The sequence below is a fragment of the Vespa velutina genome, chromosome 24 (assembly GCF_912470025.1).
Source record: "Vespa velutina chromosome 24, iVesVel2.1, whole genome shotgun sequence".
Taxonomy (NCBI): Eukaryota; Metazoa; Arthropoda; class Insecta; order Hymenoptera; family Vespidae; genus Vespa; species Vespa velutina.
The window spans coordinates 2,067,986-2,085,485 of record NC_062211.1 but is presented as its reverse complement, the minus strand read 5'-3'; the positions used below and the strand labels follow the sequence as shown (position 1 = coordinate 2,085,485).

Sequence of the window (17,500 nt, the reverse complement as noted above, 5' to 3'; positions counted from 1 at the left end):
GATGGACACAAGACGATCCTTTGCACAAGGATTGGTTTCTCTCTTTGGCTTTGTATAATTTTTTTGCCTTTTTTTTTCTTCTCTTTTTTTGTTATTTCATTTTTTGATTCTTTTTCTTTCTCTCTATTGTCGCTAAAGAAATTTATTTACCGATAGAGAGAGAGAGAGAGAGAGAGAGAGAGACTATAACAGGGTGGGACCAATAACATTGATCATCTACCAAAATGTCTGCGTTTCTTTTTTTCGTTTTTTTTTTTTTTTCTTTCTTTCTTTTCTTTACTTTTATTTTCTTTTTATTTTAAAAGCTACGAAGATAACAACTTTATTAACGAAAGTCTATTAGTCGTCGGGGCTATATAATGTCGAAGTAATAATCTTTTCATTTTTTTTTAATTCTTTTTTCTTTTCTTTTCTTTTCTTTTTTTTTTTTGATTTTTTTTTTTTTTTTTGTTGCTCGTAAATGCAGCAACATAGTGTTAAGTACGTATAAAGGTCTCCTGTGATTTTTCTTTTTTGTTTAATTCTCTTTTTCTTTTTTTTTTTTTTTTTTATCCCTTTAACATCGATCGATCGCGTCGTTCGTCGTTTTCTATACAAAACGGGGGAAAAAGAGAAAAAGAAAAAGAAAAAGAAAAAGAAAAGAGAAAGGAAAAAAAAAAGAAAAAGAAAAAGAAAAAGAAAAAATCAAACGCAAATATTTACGTAGACGTATAATTAAATTAGAGTTTTGATTATGGATTAACAAAGAAAATATTTTCATTTTAATAGTTTGTAATTACTAATGATAATGCAACGATATAAACGTATGACCAATCGTTAAATATAGTAAGATTAATATTAAATAGTAATCGTAAGGGATTTGATGGTATCTTATGTTACCTTAGTACCATAATATTCGCGCTTCCATAAAGGGTAATAATAATGCTTGTAAGATAAAAGAGGGGTTAAGGGAGAGTAGGTAGAGAGAGAAAGAGAGAGAGTAAAACCACCGGAATAAACGCAATGTAAGCGCGGAATAATGGTGTAAGCTAAATGCGGAATGAATGGTTTAAGGTAACCGCCATATAACGATGTAAAGTAAACTCACGTGGTTATAATGATGTAAAGTAAATGATGAAATAATGATGTCAAACGTTGAATATAATTTCTATACCAAACTTTTGCCATAAGTTTTATGTAGAGAAAAAAAAAAAAACAAAAAAAAAACAAAAAAAGAAAAGACAGAAAAAAAAGAGAGAAAAAGAAAGAAAGAAAGAAAGAAAGAAAGAAAGAAAGAAAGAAAAGATATTTTTAAGATGATCAAAATTATTACCTATGTACGTATACATATATATATATATATATATACTTACATATGTATAATATATTATGGACATCATAATTTCGATCGGTATATAAGTAATATATTAAGTCTGGTATCTTTTTTTTTTTTTCTTTTTCCTTTGTTGTTATTACTCTGTTTTTTTTTTTTTTCTTTATTTCTGTTTCGTTCATTCTCTTTTTTTTATTATTACCTCTAACCTTATTCATTTCTCGTAATATAGTATATATATATATATACACACACATACATACGTACACACGCATATATACGATATATATATATATGTATATATTTATTCTTTTTGCAGCGATTTTTCAAAGGACTTCGGTGTCGAGAGGTCAACTGAGAATTCAGGGTGTCGCGACTTGCCTTTACCTCTGCATGGATTCCTGCGGTCTGCTTTATGGCTCGGTAAGTGAAGTCAAGTCCATTGAAAAAGTTGCTCTTTAACTTGGCGACAAGAAAAATTCTTCCCGATTATGGTCTGTTCCACCAACAGTCAACTATTTATCAACATTCCACATGAGGGAAAATCGTTTGCCACGCGACATGTATCTCTTTCTCCGTCTATCCACTTTTCTTACTTTCTATCTATCTCTCTCTCTCTCTCTTTCTCTCTCTCTTTCTCTCTCTCTCTCTCTCTCTCTCTCTCTTTCTCTTCTCTGTTTATCTCTTCCTATGGTCTTTTTCTTTCTCTTGGTTTTCTTTTTTTCCCTTTTATCCAACCATATCCAGATATACGTGTATTTTGTTGTCGTCGTTTCGAAAAAAAAAAAAAAAAAAAACTTACATACATAGCATTGAAAAAATTACACGGTTAACCTTAAACTCATTGAATGAATGGAGTTGTCCCCAAGATCTATTACCGTAATTCCAATCTTATATACCTCATTTCTGTCTGGTGTTATTGACTGCTATTTTGAAAAGTGAAGAAGAGAGAGAGAAAGAGAAAAAAAAAAAAAAAAAAAGAAAGAAAATTTTTAAGTTACCCACCCATAAACACGCGCACATCCGTTCTTCCTTCTCTCCTCTCGCAAAGAAAAAAAAAAAAAAAAAAAAAAAAAAAAAAAAAAAAAAAAAAAAAGAAAAAGAAAAAAAGAAATATGACTATACCGACTTACGTTTCCACCTTATATACTTAAAGTGTTGACAACCAACAAAGTGTTGTTGATTTGCTTTCAATATGGGAATATGATGAGTGACGGCTAAAGTCTTATTTTTATTTCTTCCTTTTCTTTCTCTCACTCTCTCTCTCTCTTTCTTTCTTTTTCTTTTCTTGTTTCTTTCTTTCTTTCTTTCTTTCTTTCTTTCTTTCTTTCTTTCTTCCTTCTTACTTTCGTTTCTTTAAACTTCTTTACAATCCAAGAATGCAATTTCAATTACAATATAGAACGAATTATCATAATGTATATATATATATATATATACATGTTTTTCTGTTTTTGTATATATATATATATATATGTGTGTGTGTGTGTGTGTGTGTGTAATAAATTATCCGATCGTTTACGATCGTACGAGTAATAATACTTAAACGATAATAATAATGAAAAAAATATGATCTATTCGTGATAACGTGACAAATCAATTTTATTAAATAATTTAATTAAATAATAATTTTTTATACGCAAAAATGAAAGAAAATAAGGATTGAAGTTTTGATCGAAGACATCTATGCATGTTTCTTTTTTTTTTTTTTTTTTTTTTTACTCCCCTTCCCCCACCCTGCCCTCCCGCCTTTTAGATAGTCGCAAAAATTTATCATACGGTATGCTTGAGTATTATTTTTTCTCGCTTTTTAAAAGATACGACGAAAGGAAAAAATATATTTTACATTTGTTAAGCCGCAAAATATATTTCAAAGAACATATTCGAAGATAAAAGAGTATCCCCCTCTTTCTCTCTCTCTCTCTCTCTCTCTCTCTCTCTCTCTCTCTCTCTTTCTCTATCTTCTTTTTTCTTAACTCACTCGTTCACTCACTCACTGGATAGAGTTGTAAAGTGGGTATACAAGTTCAATGGTGTAAGGATCGTCTTCTCTTCTTTTATGGAAAAGAAAAAGACGGAATGTATTCGATCAGCATGTGTAGTTTCTCTTCGTTCAATCCCAACCCCACCTCAACCCCACCTCAGCCCCACCTCAGCCCCACCTCAGCCCATTCTATCCTACCCTACGTCGCAGCATTCGAACTCTTCCTTCACCCCTTTTCTCCATTCCTCAACTCATCCCTCTGACTCCTCTTATATCCAATGTGACTCGTTATATCCTCCCTCTCCCCGCATCTCTGTATCCACCATCGAAAACCCATCGAACCTACTACGCATTTGAAACTCTCTCCCTGGTATCTTTGGTCTCTGTCCTCCTCCTCCTCCTCCTCCTCCTCCTCCTCCTTCTACTTCTCCTCCACCTCCACCTTCTTCTCCTCCTTCTCTTCTCCTCTTCTTCTTCTTTCTCTTTTTTTCTTCCTAAACCAACTCTTCTTCGCTTCCTTTATGGTATTCGAAGGAACTTGGTTACTTTTTTCGGTACGACTGCTCCATTATTCATACAATTAAGCATCCTTCGCCTCAAATATCGCGATTCCGGCTCTTCGTACAACCCTATATATATGTATATATATATATATATATATATATATATGTATGTAGTATGTGTATGCATGTGTGTATAAATATATATACGTATGTATGTATGTATGTTCTATCTCTGTCTCTTTCTTTCTTTCTCTCACTCTCTGTCTTTCTGTCTGTCTTTCTCTTTCTCTCTTTTGATCTTAAAAAAGATTCGATCGAGCCCCATCAATAAAATCCGAATATCTACCGGTGTCGATATTTATGAACGACTAATGTGGAAGACAATCATTCGATGATCGATAGAATTGATCAATAAAAAAGCAACTTCGTATATATATATATATAGATATATGTGTATGTGTATGTATGTATATGTTTGTATATATAAATTATATTATGGGAAAAATTTGTAATATTATATATATATATATATACATATAACTATAATGATATAAATAATACTATAAATTGTTTACATGATGTAATTAATTTTTTCAAACATACAATTATTATTATCATTATTATTGCTAAAGAGTAATTAATTCTTTCATTATAAACAAATATATATATATATATATATATGTATGTATGTATAATGAAGTAATTAACCCTGACACCAATTGATAAGTATTTGATAATAAAGAATTTGAAACTGAGTTAGATGATACCTAACAAGTCTAATGATATGATCTTTTAAAAGAGAGATGGCAGGCGGTTTGAAAGTGTTAAAAGATATCGATTCATCTCCCTTTCATCGAGATCTGTCAAGAGTCGAATGATGACTTGTCTCGTTTAATATTTATCTTCTTTAAAAATACACACACACATACACGTATACATATTTACATAAATATACATATAATTAAAAAAAAAAAAAATTATATATATATATATATGTATAATATAAATATATTAATTACATTAAAGGTAAATAACTATATCATATTATTATAAATAACCTTATTAATTTCACATAAATAATTAAATTAGTATTTTATGCGATCTTATAATTAATCCTAACACAATTACAATTCTCAACTATTGAATCAATAATTGAAAAAGAACAAAGAAAAGAAGAAGGAAAAATAATAATTAATATTTTTTAAATATATAATAAAATAACGTATGAATAATTAATATTATACATGAAAAAAAGATATCAAACGTTATTTATTAAATACATAAATAACTTACTTATACATCTATATACATACATACATATATACATACATACATATATATATGTAGATACGTATGTACATAAGAATTACGTGTATCCATATACTCTATGTATAATATCATAATTGCCTTATTATATTACAGAATATAGTAATTATAAATCATATGTCGTAAACGATATGTTCCTAATAAAATTTATTATTAATTCGAAGTTATGGAAAGATAATACGCAAAAACAAAATAAATAAATAAATAAATAAATAAATAAATAAATAAATAATACGTATAGAAACATTCACCTCTATAACGAGACTCCATAGAGAATTATTATTATTATTATTATTATTATTATTTGACGATAAATTATAAATAAACATTTGATCAGATTCCTTTTCTTTTTCTCTTTTTCTCTTTGCGTTATGAAAACCTTCATCGTGTTAATAGGCGATACAGAGTGACAGAGATATATATATATATATATAGAAAGAGAGAGAGAGAGAGAGAAATAGAAAGAATGAAATAAACAGATAAAAAGAAAAAGATAGATAAACGATAATAAAAGAAGCATATAAGATTAAAAAAGTGTATGATAGTTGGGGTTGCCCGAGACTTAGATGAGTTGATAGGGAAGAGATGAGGTGGTCAAGTGGTAATTGGGGGAATGGGGTGGAAAGATACGATGTGTATGAGAGGGGAATAAGAGGAAGAAAAGATGAGGTAAAGAGAGTGAGAGACAGAGACAGAGAGAGAGAGAGAGAGAGAGAGAGAAAGAGAGGAGGAAAATAATATGGAATGCAAAGAACTCGGCGGTCGATCGGTTTACAAGACTCGATAGGTACTACTATACATATGTATATACATATATATATGTATTTATGTATATATACATATTTAAAGGTATATATATATATATATAGAGAGAGAGAGAGAGAGAAAGAGAGATATGTAGCGAGAAAGCGAACGGTCTGATTATCCGCCTTACGATAGATGCAAATGGAGCACTTACACTCGAACGGAAGTCCTCCGGTTAGGTATTACGTTATATCGAGAATAGATCCGAAGGTCGTTCGAATGCCATGAGCGTCGTCCCTCCGGCAACATATACATACATATATATATATGTGTGTATGTGTGTGTATGTGTGTATGTATATTTATATACTCTTTATCTCTATTTCTATCTCTGTCTCTCTGTCTCTGCTTGTTCTTGTCAATAATGTATGTATCCATATGTGTGGTGCCATTCTTTTTTTTTTTCGTTTCTTTTCTTTTTTTGCTTTTTTCATATCCCCCATAAACCGGGTGGACCATAATAGTCCATCCTACTTCTTCTCTCCTTTTTCTTACTTTACTTTCTTCTCTTCGTTCTTAACAGGTTCGAACTAAAAGATGTAAATAAATATATATATGTGTGTGTGTATGTGTGTGTGTGTGTGTGTGTATATATATGTTTACTTGACGACATGATCCTACTTTATGGTATTGGTCGTAACGCGTGCCTGATCGATCTATCGATTGATCGATCGATCGAGCGAGCGAGCGAGCTAACGAACGATCATCGTTCATAGCCAATCCAATCGATATTTAAGGATCATAGCGATCTCGATCTTGAATGATTTTTAAATAATCTATTATTAATGTATAAGTTTTGAAAAGGAAAGAAAAAAGATAAAAAGAAAGAGAAGAAAAAGGATAAAGGAAAAAAATGTTTAATCGCATTATAACTTTCCATATCATTTACTTCTTTTTATATATATATATATATATATATATATATATATATATATATATATTCTTATATATTCGATAAACGGGATTATTTCTTGCGCCGTACATTTTATTTGTTTCTACTTTTGTTTTTTTTTTTTCTTCCTTTTTGTTTATCTTTTCGTTTTTTTCTTTTCTTCTTTTTCTGTTTTTCTTTTCTTTTCTTTTCTTTTTTTTTTTCTTTCTTTTTTCTTTTTTATTATTTATCCGAACACGATTATAAATTTCAAACGAGTTACAAGTGGCTCAAGCTAGTTTCCTTTATATACGAGTTTCTCTTTGAAAGAGAGAGAGAGAGAGAGAAAGAGTGTGAAAAAGAGAGAGAGAGAGAGAGAGAGAAAGGTAGAGAGAGAGAATTAATTGAAAGTTAGCATCGATGCGCGTGGGCTTAGCAGATAAAGTTGATTAAGACGTAGTAAGCGATCTTGAAATCTTATTACGATAGAAATTTGTTGTGCTCGTATTATAATAATACAGACCTGCTTCAACTCATAGACTCGTACTCACCTATATATGTATATATGTGTATAGGAGGAGGAGATGGTGGGAGGAGGAGAGGACGTAGAGTGACGTGTTCATTGGAATTTAATTTAGATGTGATTTCAAAATTCGTGCTAGTTCTTTTTTTTGTTTTTTTTTTTTTTTTTTTTTCAAGCTTATATTAATCTTTAATAGGACAAAGTTATGTAGTACTACTACTATTATTACTGTTGTTATTATTATTATTATTATTACTAAGTATTATCGCTGTTACATTATCGCAGAGTTTGTTGATATGTGTGTGTGTGTGTGTGTGTTCTCGATTTTTAAAAAACGAGAGAAAAAAAGCAAAAGAAAAGAAAAACTGATTAATAAATAAATATCGAAAGAAAGGGATTTCGTACTGATCGTTTATTTCTTTATTATTAATTTTTTCTTTTTTTCCGATGATTTGTACGAATTAAATGGGAAAGGTAAAGGAAAGGAGGAAAAGGAAGAAATAAGAAAACGTTAATCTCTTTCTTTCTTTTTTTTTTTTTTTTATTCTTTTCTTCATGCAGACAAAAATCTCGAAAATATTATTTTACGATAATTCGTGAGAATATATTTCTCTTTTTTTTCCTTTTAATCAGAATAAATAATCGAATAAATAATAATTATCGGTCGATCTCGAAAAAGAAAAAGTAAAAAAAAAGGAAACAAAAAAAAGAAAAAAAAAAGAAAAAAAAAGGAAAAAAAAACAAAGGAAAAAGGAAAAAGATCTTGAAGGAGAAAGGGTAAAAAAAGGGAAAAGAAAAGGGAAGGAGGAAAGAAAAATCAGTTGGAATCAATTCGAAACGAGGGAGATGATAATAACGTGTTCGAATTCCGGGATCCAATTGGACTTTCAGCTAAAACGTTTTCGTTCTAAAGAAGATCTCATTGGTCAGCTTAAAAATAAACAGAGAGCCAACAACCAACAAACCGCGTCTACACTCTTGCGTCCTCTTGTTAGCTGTGTGTTACGTTCACGTAAATCAGTTTCCATGGAAGCTCACCCGAAAAAAGAAACGGGAATCCGTTGGTGCCTGGTCGGTCTCGTACCAAAAGATAAGATCTCATATCTTCTATCTCTCGCTCTCTCACACACACACACACACACACACACACACATACACACATATATACATACGTACTAATACTCTCTTTCAAAAAAAAAGGACAGAAAGAGACAGTAAGTCTCCTCTTTCCTCGTCAATGACTTTTCGCCAAAGGAAAGGAATGGAAAGGAAAGGAGCGCGTTGGACCGGCTAATTATCTTAAATACTTAATTTGTACTCGGGTAGGAAAAGGATTCGAAAAAGAGATTTCTTTTACTCAGCCTCGCCCTCCCCTTCCCCTATCCCCCGCCCCCACCTCAACCCATCAAATGATTTTAAATCTTTCTCTCTGTCTCTCTCTCTCTCTCTCTCTCTCTCTCTCTATCTCTCTTTCTTTCTCTTTCGTTCGTTCGTTCCTTCTGTCTCTCTCTCTTTTTTTTTCTTTCTTTTTTTTTTTTTTTTTTTTCTTTTTACTCTCTCGGCTTCATCAAAGAACGATCGCCCTGATAGTTAGTTAAGTTGAATTTGAAATCGCATCGGTTTCGATATAACCGGTATAAAGCCTTAAACGGGACCAATCGGATTAGATAAAATGATCCTCGCGCGCCCTTTTAATTACACCTACATAAGTACGAGGATTTATTCATCCGACTAATTTTTTTTCCGACTTCCCGTTTCTTATTTCTTTCTTTCATTTTTTAACTTTTCTTTTCTTTCCTCTTTTTCTTTTTTTCACTTGCTCGCTTTCTTACTTTCTTTCTTTCTTTCTTTCTTAATCTCTTTTATCTTCTTAATTTTCTTTTCTTTTCTTTTTTCTTTTTGGTTTTTCTTTTTTGTTCCTTCTTTTCTTTTTTTCAAAAGCCCACATAAAACTTATATCAACTGCGACGATATTATCCTTTCGATATTCTTCGAGAAAATGATAAACGCAAAAAAATAAAATATTAATGTATTATTATATGTGTGAGATGAGAATCACTGTATGCGTCAAATTTTCTGTTATCTTCTAAAAAAAAAAAATATATATATATGTGTATATATATATATATATGTGTGTAAATAAAAAAATAAACGTATGAAGTAAAAAGAATTGATTTGGACGATGAGTCGAAGAAATTTGAAAATTTTTCAACCACTGCATTTGAAACTTGAGAACCACTGCGACTGTTCGAATGCTATCCCTATCTCTTCAGAATAAAAAATACAAAAAAAAAAAAATATATATATATACACATATACATATCTGCATAAATACATACGTACATACATATATATACATATATATATATGCATACAAATAAAAAATAATATATAAAATAATATAAAAAGTATATTAAAATAATTAAAAAAAAAGAGAAAGAAAGAGGAAGGAAAAAAAGAAAAGTTAAAGGATTCTGAGTCAAGGATTCGATCGCCTTTTGTCCTTAAAACATGAGAATCTGTTGTATCTGTCAAATTCGATAGATTTGATAGAAAAATTGAATACCATTAAATCTAATATCCCTTTAGATAACCTTGAAACGATCGTGTTAATTCGCATGTCACACAAGTGTCTTTAATGGTCTTTCTTCTTTCATTCATCTTTTGTTTTTTCTACCTCAAGAAAAAGAAGAAAGATAACATACATAAATATATATATATATATATATATGTACATATACATACATATATAACATACTTACATATACATAGATGTACACATATACATATATAGAAAGAGAAAGTGAAAGTCGAAGAAGTGGAACTCTAAGGATGGTCAAACAACATGAGCAGTTAAATCCACCCACTCGATCGATAAATAGACCTGGTTACTACGGTGTCCCTTGATGATCCGTGATTTCCTTGAGACCCCAGAGTGCCCTGGAGTTTATCGCGAGAAGGAAGTAGACGTATATAAATTAAAGAACTTGGAGATAGGGAAACGTTGTTTAACAAGGTTAGCCCCGGCACTGATCGGACGAATGAACGAATGAACGAACGAACGAATGAACGAACGAATGAACGAACGAACGAACGAACGAACGAACGAATGAACGAACGAACGAAGAAACTTTTAGCCATGCTCAAAGACGACAACGACGACTACGACAACAACGACTTTCCAACGATTCTCCATGTATGTATTTATATATGTATGTATATATATAGGTATCCAATAAAAGGAGATGCCTCGAATAAATATCAAAGGAAACGCGATAAAGCTCCGGACGACTAACTCGAGCGACGTAGAACGTACGATAATCACTGCGGAGAGAACATAACAAAAAGAAAAAAAAAAAAAAAAAAAAAAAAAAAAAGAAAAAAAGAAAAAAGATTATCGGGGGTAGAGCGAGAGAGGAGGAGGAGGAGGAGGAGTCGGGAGGGGGATGGAAGAGAAGGGTATTGTAGAAAGGATTGGACAATGGTCATCGAAAGGTGGGGACGGCGGGGGTCAAACGAGCAGATGAAAGAGAGGGAGGGGGGAGGGGATGGGAGAAAGCTTTATATCGCTTTCTAACTTTTGCGAATTAACTGAACACATTAAAGACAATCTTTCTCTTCTTTTTCTTTTTCTTTTTCTTTCTCTTTCATTCATTATCGTTTTCAACCTTTCTTCCTTTTTATTTATTCGTGATCCTTCCTCAGACCTGGACAAAGGTGTATCTCTCTTTTTGTCGTTAATTTATCGAAAGCTATCGATCGCATCGCTAAAAAATCTTTTCTCGATTGTAATTTATTCGTTCGCGTACGTGTACGAAACGTTGCGAACGAAGATAAGGAAAGGATAAAAAAAGAAACGGGGAAAGAAAAGGGAAAAGAAAAATAATTAGAGCCTAAAAGAAAAGAGAGATAGATAGATAGACAGAGAGAGAGAGAGAGAGAGAGAGAGTGATAATTGATTTACAAAAAAGAAACTCAACCTAAGAAATTTTGGTTGTCTATTCGACACCGTCATATTTAAAACGTCACTGTCTTACATGTTTAGGTACATGCGTATACACCTACACACATGTATACATATATAAATATATATATATATATATATGTATACATAGATAAATACATATATGTAACAAGTCGATGGATTTTTTTTTGTTTTCCCCTTTTATCAGACGACCCATGTTCTTGATGACAAGTGTATTTTTCGAAAATACAATACAATGGCCATAGAGAAAAAAAAGAAAAAGAAAAAGAAGAAGAAGAAGCTAAAAAGGGGCAAAGTGAAAAAAGGGGGTTGGCGGGGTGAAGGGGAGGTGCCCCAGGACGAAGAGATAACTTCATTTTCGAGTTATAGGGATGAGGAAAAGTTTGAGGAAAGGGAAAACAACAACAAAAAAAAAAAAAAAAAGACAGAAAACAGAAAAAAGAAAGCCAAGGGAGAGAAAGGAAAAAAAAAAAAGAAAGGATGGCCGTTAAATCTGAAATGGGTGGGTGCTGGAGAGGAGAGGAGAAGGAGAAAGAGGGAAGGAAGAGGAAAGGGGTCAAGTTAAGGCTCAACGATTCAATGACGCGTCAAACAACAGCGGGGGGTTGTTTTCCATAGTTTTCGGCTGACTTTTAAGTTTAATTGGCTCTCTCTCTCTATCTCTCTCTATCTCTCTATCTCTCTATCTCTATCTCTCTATTTCTCTATCTCTCTATCTCTTTCTATCTCTGTCTCTATCTCTCTTCTTTTATCATTTCCAAGGTGTCACATAAATATTAGAATTTTTTCGTTCGACTAGTTCCCATTGAATCTCTTACTCCCCCTAATCCCTACTTTACTCGCCCTCACTCCCTCCCCCATCCCCCTCCTCTCCTACTTTTATTTCCACTTCATTCCAGTTGAATCTTCTTCTCTGAAAAGAGAGACCAGATCGGTTACAGTGAATGTAGAAACACAGAGAAAGAGAGAGACAGAAAGAGAGAGAGAGAGAGAGAGAGAGAGAGAGAGAGAAACAGAGAAAAAGAGAGAAAGAGACCGATCGATGGATCTCCGTGTCTCGTTTCCGTACAAGACCATATGTGAATATCCCATGGGGGTAATAACTTGCCAATGGAAAATTGCTGTCCCTGCTCGCTTTTGTAGACTTTTTACTACTTTGACAGAAAAAAAAAAAAAAAAAAAAAAAAAATGAAAGAGAGAGACAGAGAGAGAAATGAGAACATGAAAAGAAAAAGATTAGAAGCAAAAGAAAAAAATGAAAGAAATAAGAGAGGAATGGAAGATAGGGGAGGAAAAGAAAAAAAAATGAAAAACCTTCCCGCGAACGGAAATAGGAGGTAGGAGGTACACCAAATGGGAGGGATCGCATTTTTGAAGTAATACGAGACCACCATGAGAAACGCGCGCTAGGAGCTAGTAGTCTGTCGATCGATCTTTTTTGTTTGAGTGTCGGTCTATTTCTTGAAACAGGACTTTTATTATTTCCTTTTTTTTTTCCCCTCGTTTCTCTCTCTCTCTCTCTCTCTCTCTTTCGAAGATTCAACCACCAAAGTACCGTTTAAATTAATTCCCAATTAGGGTCATTCTGTTCCGACGAAATATTTGCATTTTTTTTTATCCTTTTGTTTTTTCTCTTTCTTTGTTTCTTTCGTTCTTTCTTTCTTTCTTTTTCTTTCTTGTTCTTCTTCACTCGGCTTATTTTATAAACGCCTTTGACTGCGAGCTATTCCAAGCTTTGAAACGTTTCAATGCCGATGATCGCTTTGGGACATACAACATGGTACAATAGTGTGAACGAAGAAAGGATTTCGCAAGGCGCATATATGCGCCCGCCCCAATCAAACGATCCTAATTATCGGATAATATATCCGGTCTACTGTGTCGACCGAAGAAACTCGATGAAAGATCAATATTAATATTCGTCCGCTATTGTCTATTCTCACTAAAGGGTTAGTGGAGATCAAGATGCAGATGGGTGGGAGGAGGAGGGATGGTGGACAAAGGGATATTGTTGTGATTGAATATACGTTGTTCGTGAAGAAAAACGTACGACCGGAATGGAAAGCTTTTTTTTTTCCCCTTTTTCTTTCTCCTTTCTTTCTTTCTTTCTTTCTTTTTTTTTTTCCACGTAGTAAATTCATTTCATGGGTAAAAAATCTATGCGTTTTCCCAGTCTCGGTATATAAGTAGCAACGTTTCCATCGACACGATTAACATCATAGTTGATCCCCGCGATACATCAAAATGCCGACGAGGTGATAGGTGGGGGGTCGAGGGAGGGTAGGATTGTTTCAGGGAGGTAGCAGTTAGGAGAAGGGAAGGAAAAAAATGAGGGGGAAAAAAGAAAAAGAAAAAAAGAAATACTTGTTCTTTTTCTTCTTTTTTTTTTCAAATGTATATCATCTAAGAACTTTTGGCCGATCCAAAGAAGAAGAAGAGAAAAGATAAAGAAAATTATCTCTATATTCGAAACTGAATCAAACAAGAGTTCGATTGATGATGTACAAACAGAAAATGCTCCTGAGATGAGTTCGGTTCACTGAAACAAAAGAGAAAGAGAGACAGAAAAAAAAAATATGTATATATATATATATCTGTGTGTACGTATGTGTGGTTAAAAAAAGGGAGAGAGAGAGAGAGAGAGAGAGAGAAAAGGCGCGGTGAATAAGACAACAACAAGAATTTGTGACTGGCTCGTGGCTGTGGAGTGGGCGTTGAAGGAATGCCCACTAAATAATTTCAAAAGAGTCTGATGTCTCTACGTGGTCAACTGGCCGATGCCATAACTCGAAACCTTCATGGGGGTTCTCAAATGATCTTTTTCTCTCTCTCTCTCTCTCTCTCTCTCTCTCTCTCTCTTTTTCTCTAACTTTGTCTCTTTTACATCGGCCAACCATACACAGAGTCGTAAAGTATAATACCGTTTTTATAATCGTATTATTCGAACAGTTCCATCGTGATCGATAAACCATAGGATTACAATGGATCTAAACGAGCCTACCTTCGATTATTCCTCTTACATGAGATTATGAATTCGTTGATAAATCGATGAAGCTATTCTCGATCGACCAAGCGATCTAAAAAAAATAAAAATAAAAAAAATATATATACGTATATATATGTATGATAAATAAAACAGGATTTAAAGAAGCACCACTGAAGGTAGCAAACGATATATATGTATATGTATGCATGTATGCATGCATATATGTATGGATCTATGTATATATATATATATATATATATATATATATATATTCTTGTATGAAAGACGCTGACATCGTATTTTCGCTTGGTTTACGAGTGCGGTACCTTTTCTCGACGTCAGGAAGAAAGTAAAATACATACAGGACAGTACAGGCCAAGACAGGACAGGACAGATATGCCCGACGTTTGGGTATATCATCCCGAAAATCCTCTTTTGGTGTTAACATATAACTCGAACAATTCTATGTATATCATCTCGTAAACTTTCAACCCTTAAAAAAGAATATATGTCAGTAAATATTTTAACACCTTTCTTTTTTTTTCTTTTTCTTTGTTTTTTTTTTTTTTCAACGAACGAACCCAAAAGGTTAATATTGGATCATATAATATATAATATATACCTAGAATTTGATTTTTTTTTTATTTCTTTCTTTCTTTCTCTTTTTTTTCTTTTCTTTTCATTTCTTCTTCTTCCTCCTCCTCTTGATTTTTATAACAGATAAATATATATATATATATATATATTTACATACGTACATATATATTTATGTAGTATATAACATCTTGACTGTCTACAGGTAGAGATACATACATGTATTCAGTATCTATAGATCACATAACCTTTCGATCATCCATTATCATCGACTCGCGCCTATCCGAGAAATTCCACGGATTTTAAACTTTCGATCCTAATCGCGTTTAATGGCGAAGATAATAAATCGATTTACCAAATCAAATCCAATGATTTACGATTATTGCTCTGGCGCGTGTATGGTAGTATGTGTTCCTCTATATAATCCCGCTTCTAAAGCAAGCCTATAAGCTATTAATTTGCTAATTCGATTAGTTCTCTTCTCTCTCTCTCTCTCTCCCTCTCTCTCTCTCTCTGTCTGTCTCTCTGTCTTTTTATCTATTTAATAGCCGGCGGTTTGTCGGTAACCTCTATCGGCACTGAACGATTAGGCACCCGTAAATCCTTTAAATTTCCGTGTCATTTCATTTGCCAATGACCGATCGTATATCTCTAATTTGCTTCTCATTTATATACGTATACATATATACATATATATACATATATATATATATGCATACGAGCTGAGGAATGAGGAGCGAAGTTGCTAACGTGTTGCTTTCTTATTTTTTTTTTTTTTTGTCTTCTTTTTTTTCTTTTATTTCTTCCATTTTCTCCCCTACCACTATTATTTCTTATTCTAACTCTTAGTCTTATTCTTCATAGTCAAGATAATATTCATTCGTATAATTCGTTTAATGAGAAAACCAACCAACCAACCCAACGAACCAACCTGATTAGACCTTACAAACAAAATTCTTTCAACTCTTCTACTACTTTATAATAATCATAAAAATAATAACAATAACGACAATAATAATAATAACAACAACAATAACAACAACAGCCAGAGAGATTTTAATTCATTCGTTATTCCATACCTTCCCTTCTAATTATTACCATAGACTTGATTATATGCCTCGTTAATAGCGTGAGAATAGAACGGCCACACGGTTAAATATGAAAAGAATTTGATCCTATCCTAGAATATATACGTACATAAGCCTACCTTAGGTATATATACATATATATATATATATGTATATATATATATTGTTCTTTCTTCAATTATATACATTGAAATCGTTCCCTCCAATATACAGTTAGATTTTCCCTCCTTCGATATCTGAAAGTTTCGTAATTCGGTTCGATAAATTTATATGCCTACTGTAGCTACTTACAAGAAAAAAAAAAAAAAAAAAAAGAGAAAAAAAAAGAAAGAAAGAAAGAAAAGGAAAGAAGAAAAAAAAAGAGTAATTAAGACCATGAAATCGTCGTCGTAAATTATCATTTACAATATGTCCAACTAATCTCTCTCTCTCTCTCTCTCTCTCTCTCTCTCTCTCTCTCTCTCTCTCCCTCTGTTTTGACATAAAATAAAAGGAGAGAAAAGAAAGAGAAAGAACAATTATTTTTTTTTTTTTTTTTTTCATAGGATCAACCTCGTCTAAATCGAGATTACTGGAATCATTAAATCCAAGAACTCTTGGAAATTATTGTTGTAGTTAAATTGATTAAATATTTCCACTTGGTATATATCCATGTTAGTTAAAGTATTAAGAGAAACTTTACTACTATTTGCGGCAAAGTTTACCGTGATATCAACTATAGCGTGACTATAACTTACGTAAGAATCGAGTTAATAGTTGATAATAGGTTGCCGACAGTCAGGGTTGCGAAGGATCATTTAAAAAGGGTCATCTATGTTAAAGAGAACTCGGATGATGACCGAAAGATGGTGAGGGAATGGTTATGGGCTTTTGAGGATTCCATTGAAAGGGATGCAAGTGGGGAAAGAGGTAATAGTTAGAATTATGACATACAAAGAATGTTTAAGAGAGAGAGAGAGAGAGAGAGAGAGGGAGAAAAAGAGAGTTGGTTGACTTTGACCTCTCTCAGAAATCGCGATTCCTTTTAACAAGCCTAAGTGTAAGACCAAGGGAGATCTAATACGTGGAATACGATGTAGTTCCTAGTTTTCTTTTAAACGGTGTTCCTGTTTTCTACAATCGTTTTGTTCTCTTATGTTTCTGTCCATTTCGTTTTATGTTGTTTTCTGTCTTTGAACAACAAAGAAGAAGAGAGGGAAAGAGTGAGAGAGACTCATTAGAAAGTTAATGTCGGGTGTCGACGTTTTAACCTCTTAAGGGTAAGGTTTGTGACGTTTCTCTCGTTGCAATAAATAGCAACACGTAACCGTTCATGCTTGCACTCTTGCAAGCATGTCAACTCAGACGAATCGTTTCTAAACGGAGAATCCGGACCGACATTATATTCGCTCGTATCTTTTTATTACCCTTGGGGTCTAAATGGTTTAACGTCAAAAGCTTGCCGCAAACAAGACCATCATCAACGTTTGCCATTTAGACATTTATTATAGGATTGACAATAGTCATCTTAGAATATCACGGCATT

At 32.7% G+C, this 17,500-nt stretch overlaps 1 protein-coding gene across 1 annotated transcript in view; it reads left to right on the top strand.

The window, feature by feature from the left end:
* Positions 1–17,500, top strand: part of LOC124957144 (J domain-containing protein DDB_G0295729-like) — a 109,062-nt gene that overhangs the window by 82,914 nt on the left and 8,648 nt on the right. The window contains exon 5 of the mRNA XM_047513880.1: positions 1,632–1,735. Within this exon, the coding sequence (XP_047369836.1) occupies positions 1,632–1,735 (104 nt within the window). The remainder of the gene's footprint in view (positions 1–1,631; positions 1,736–17,500) is intronic.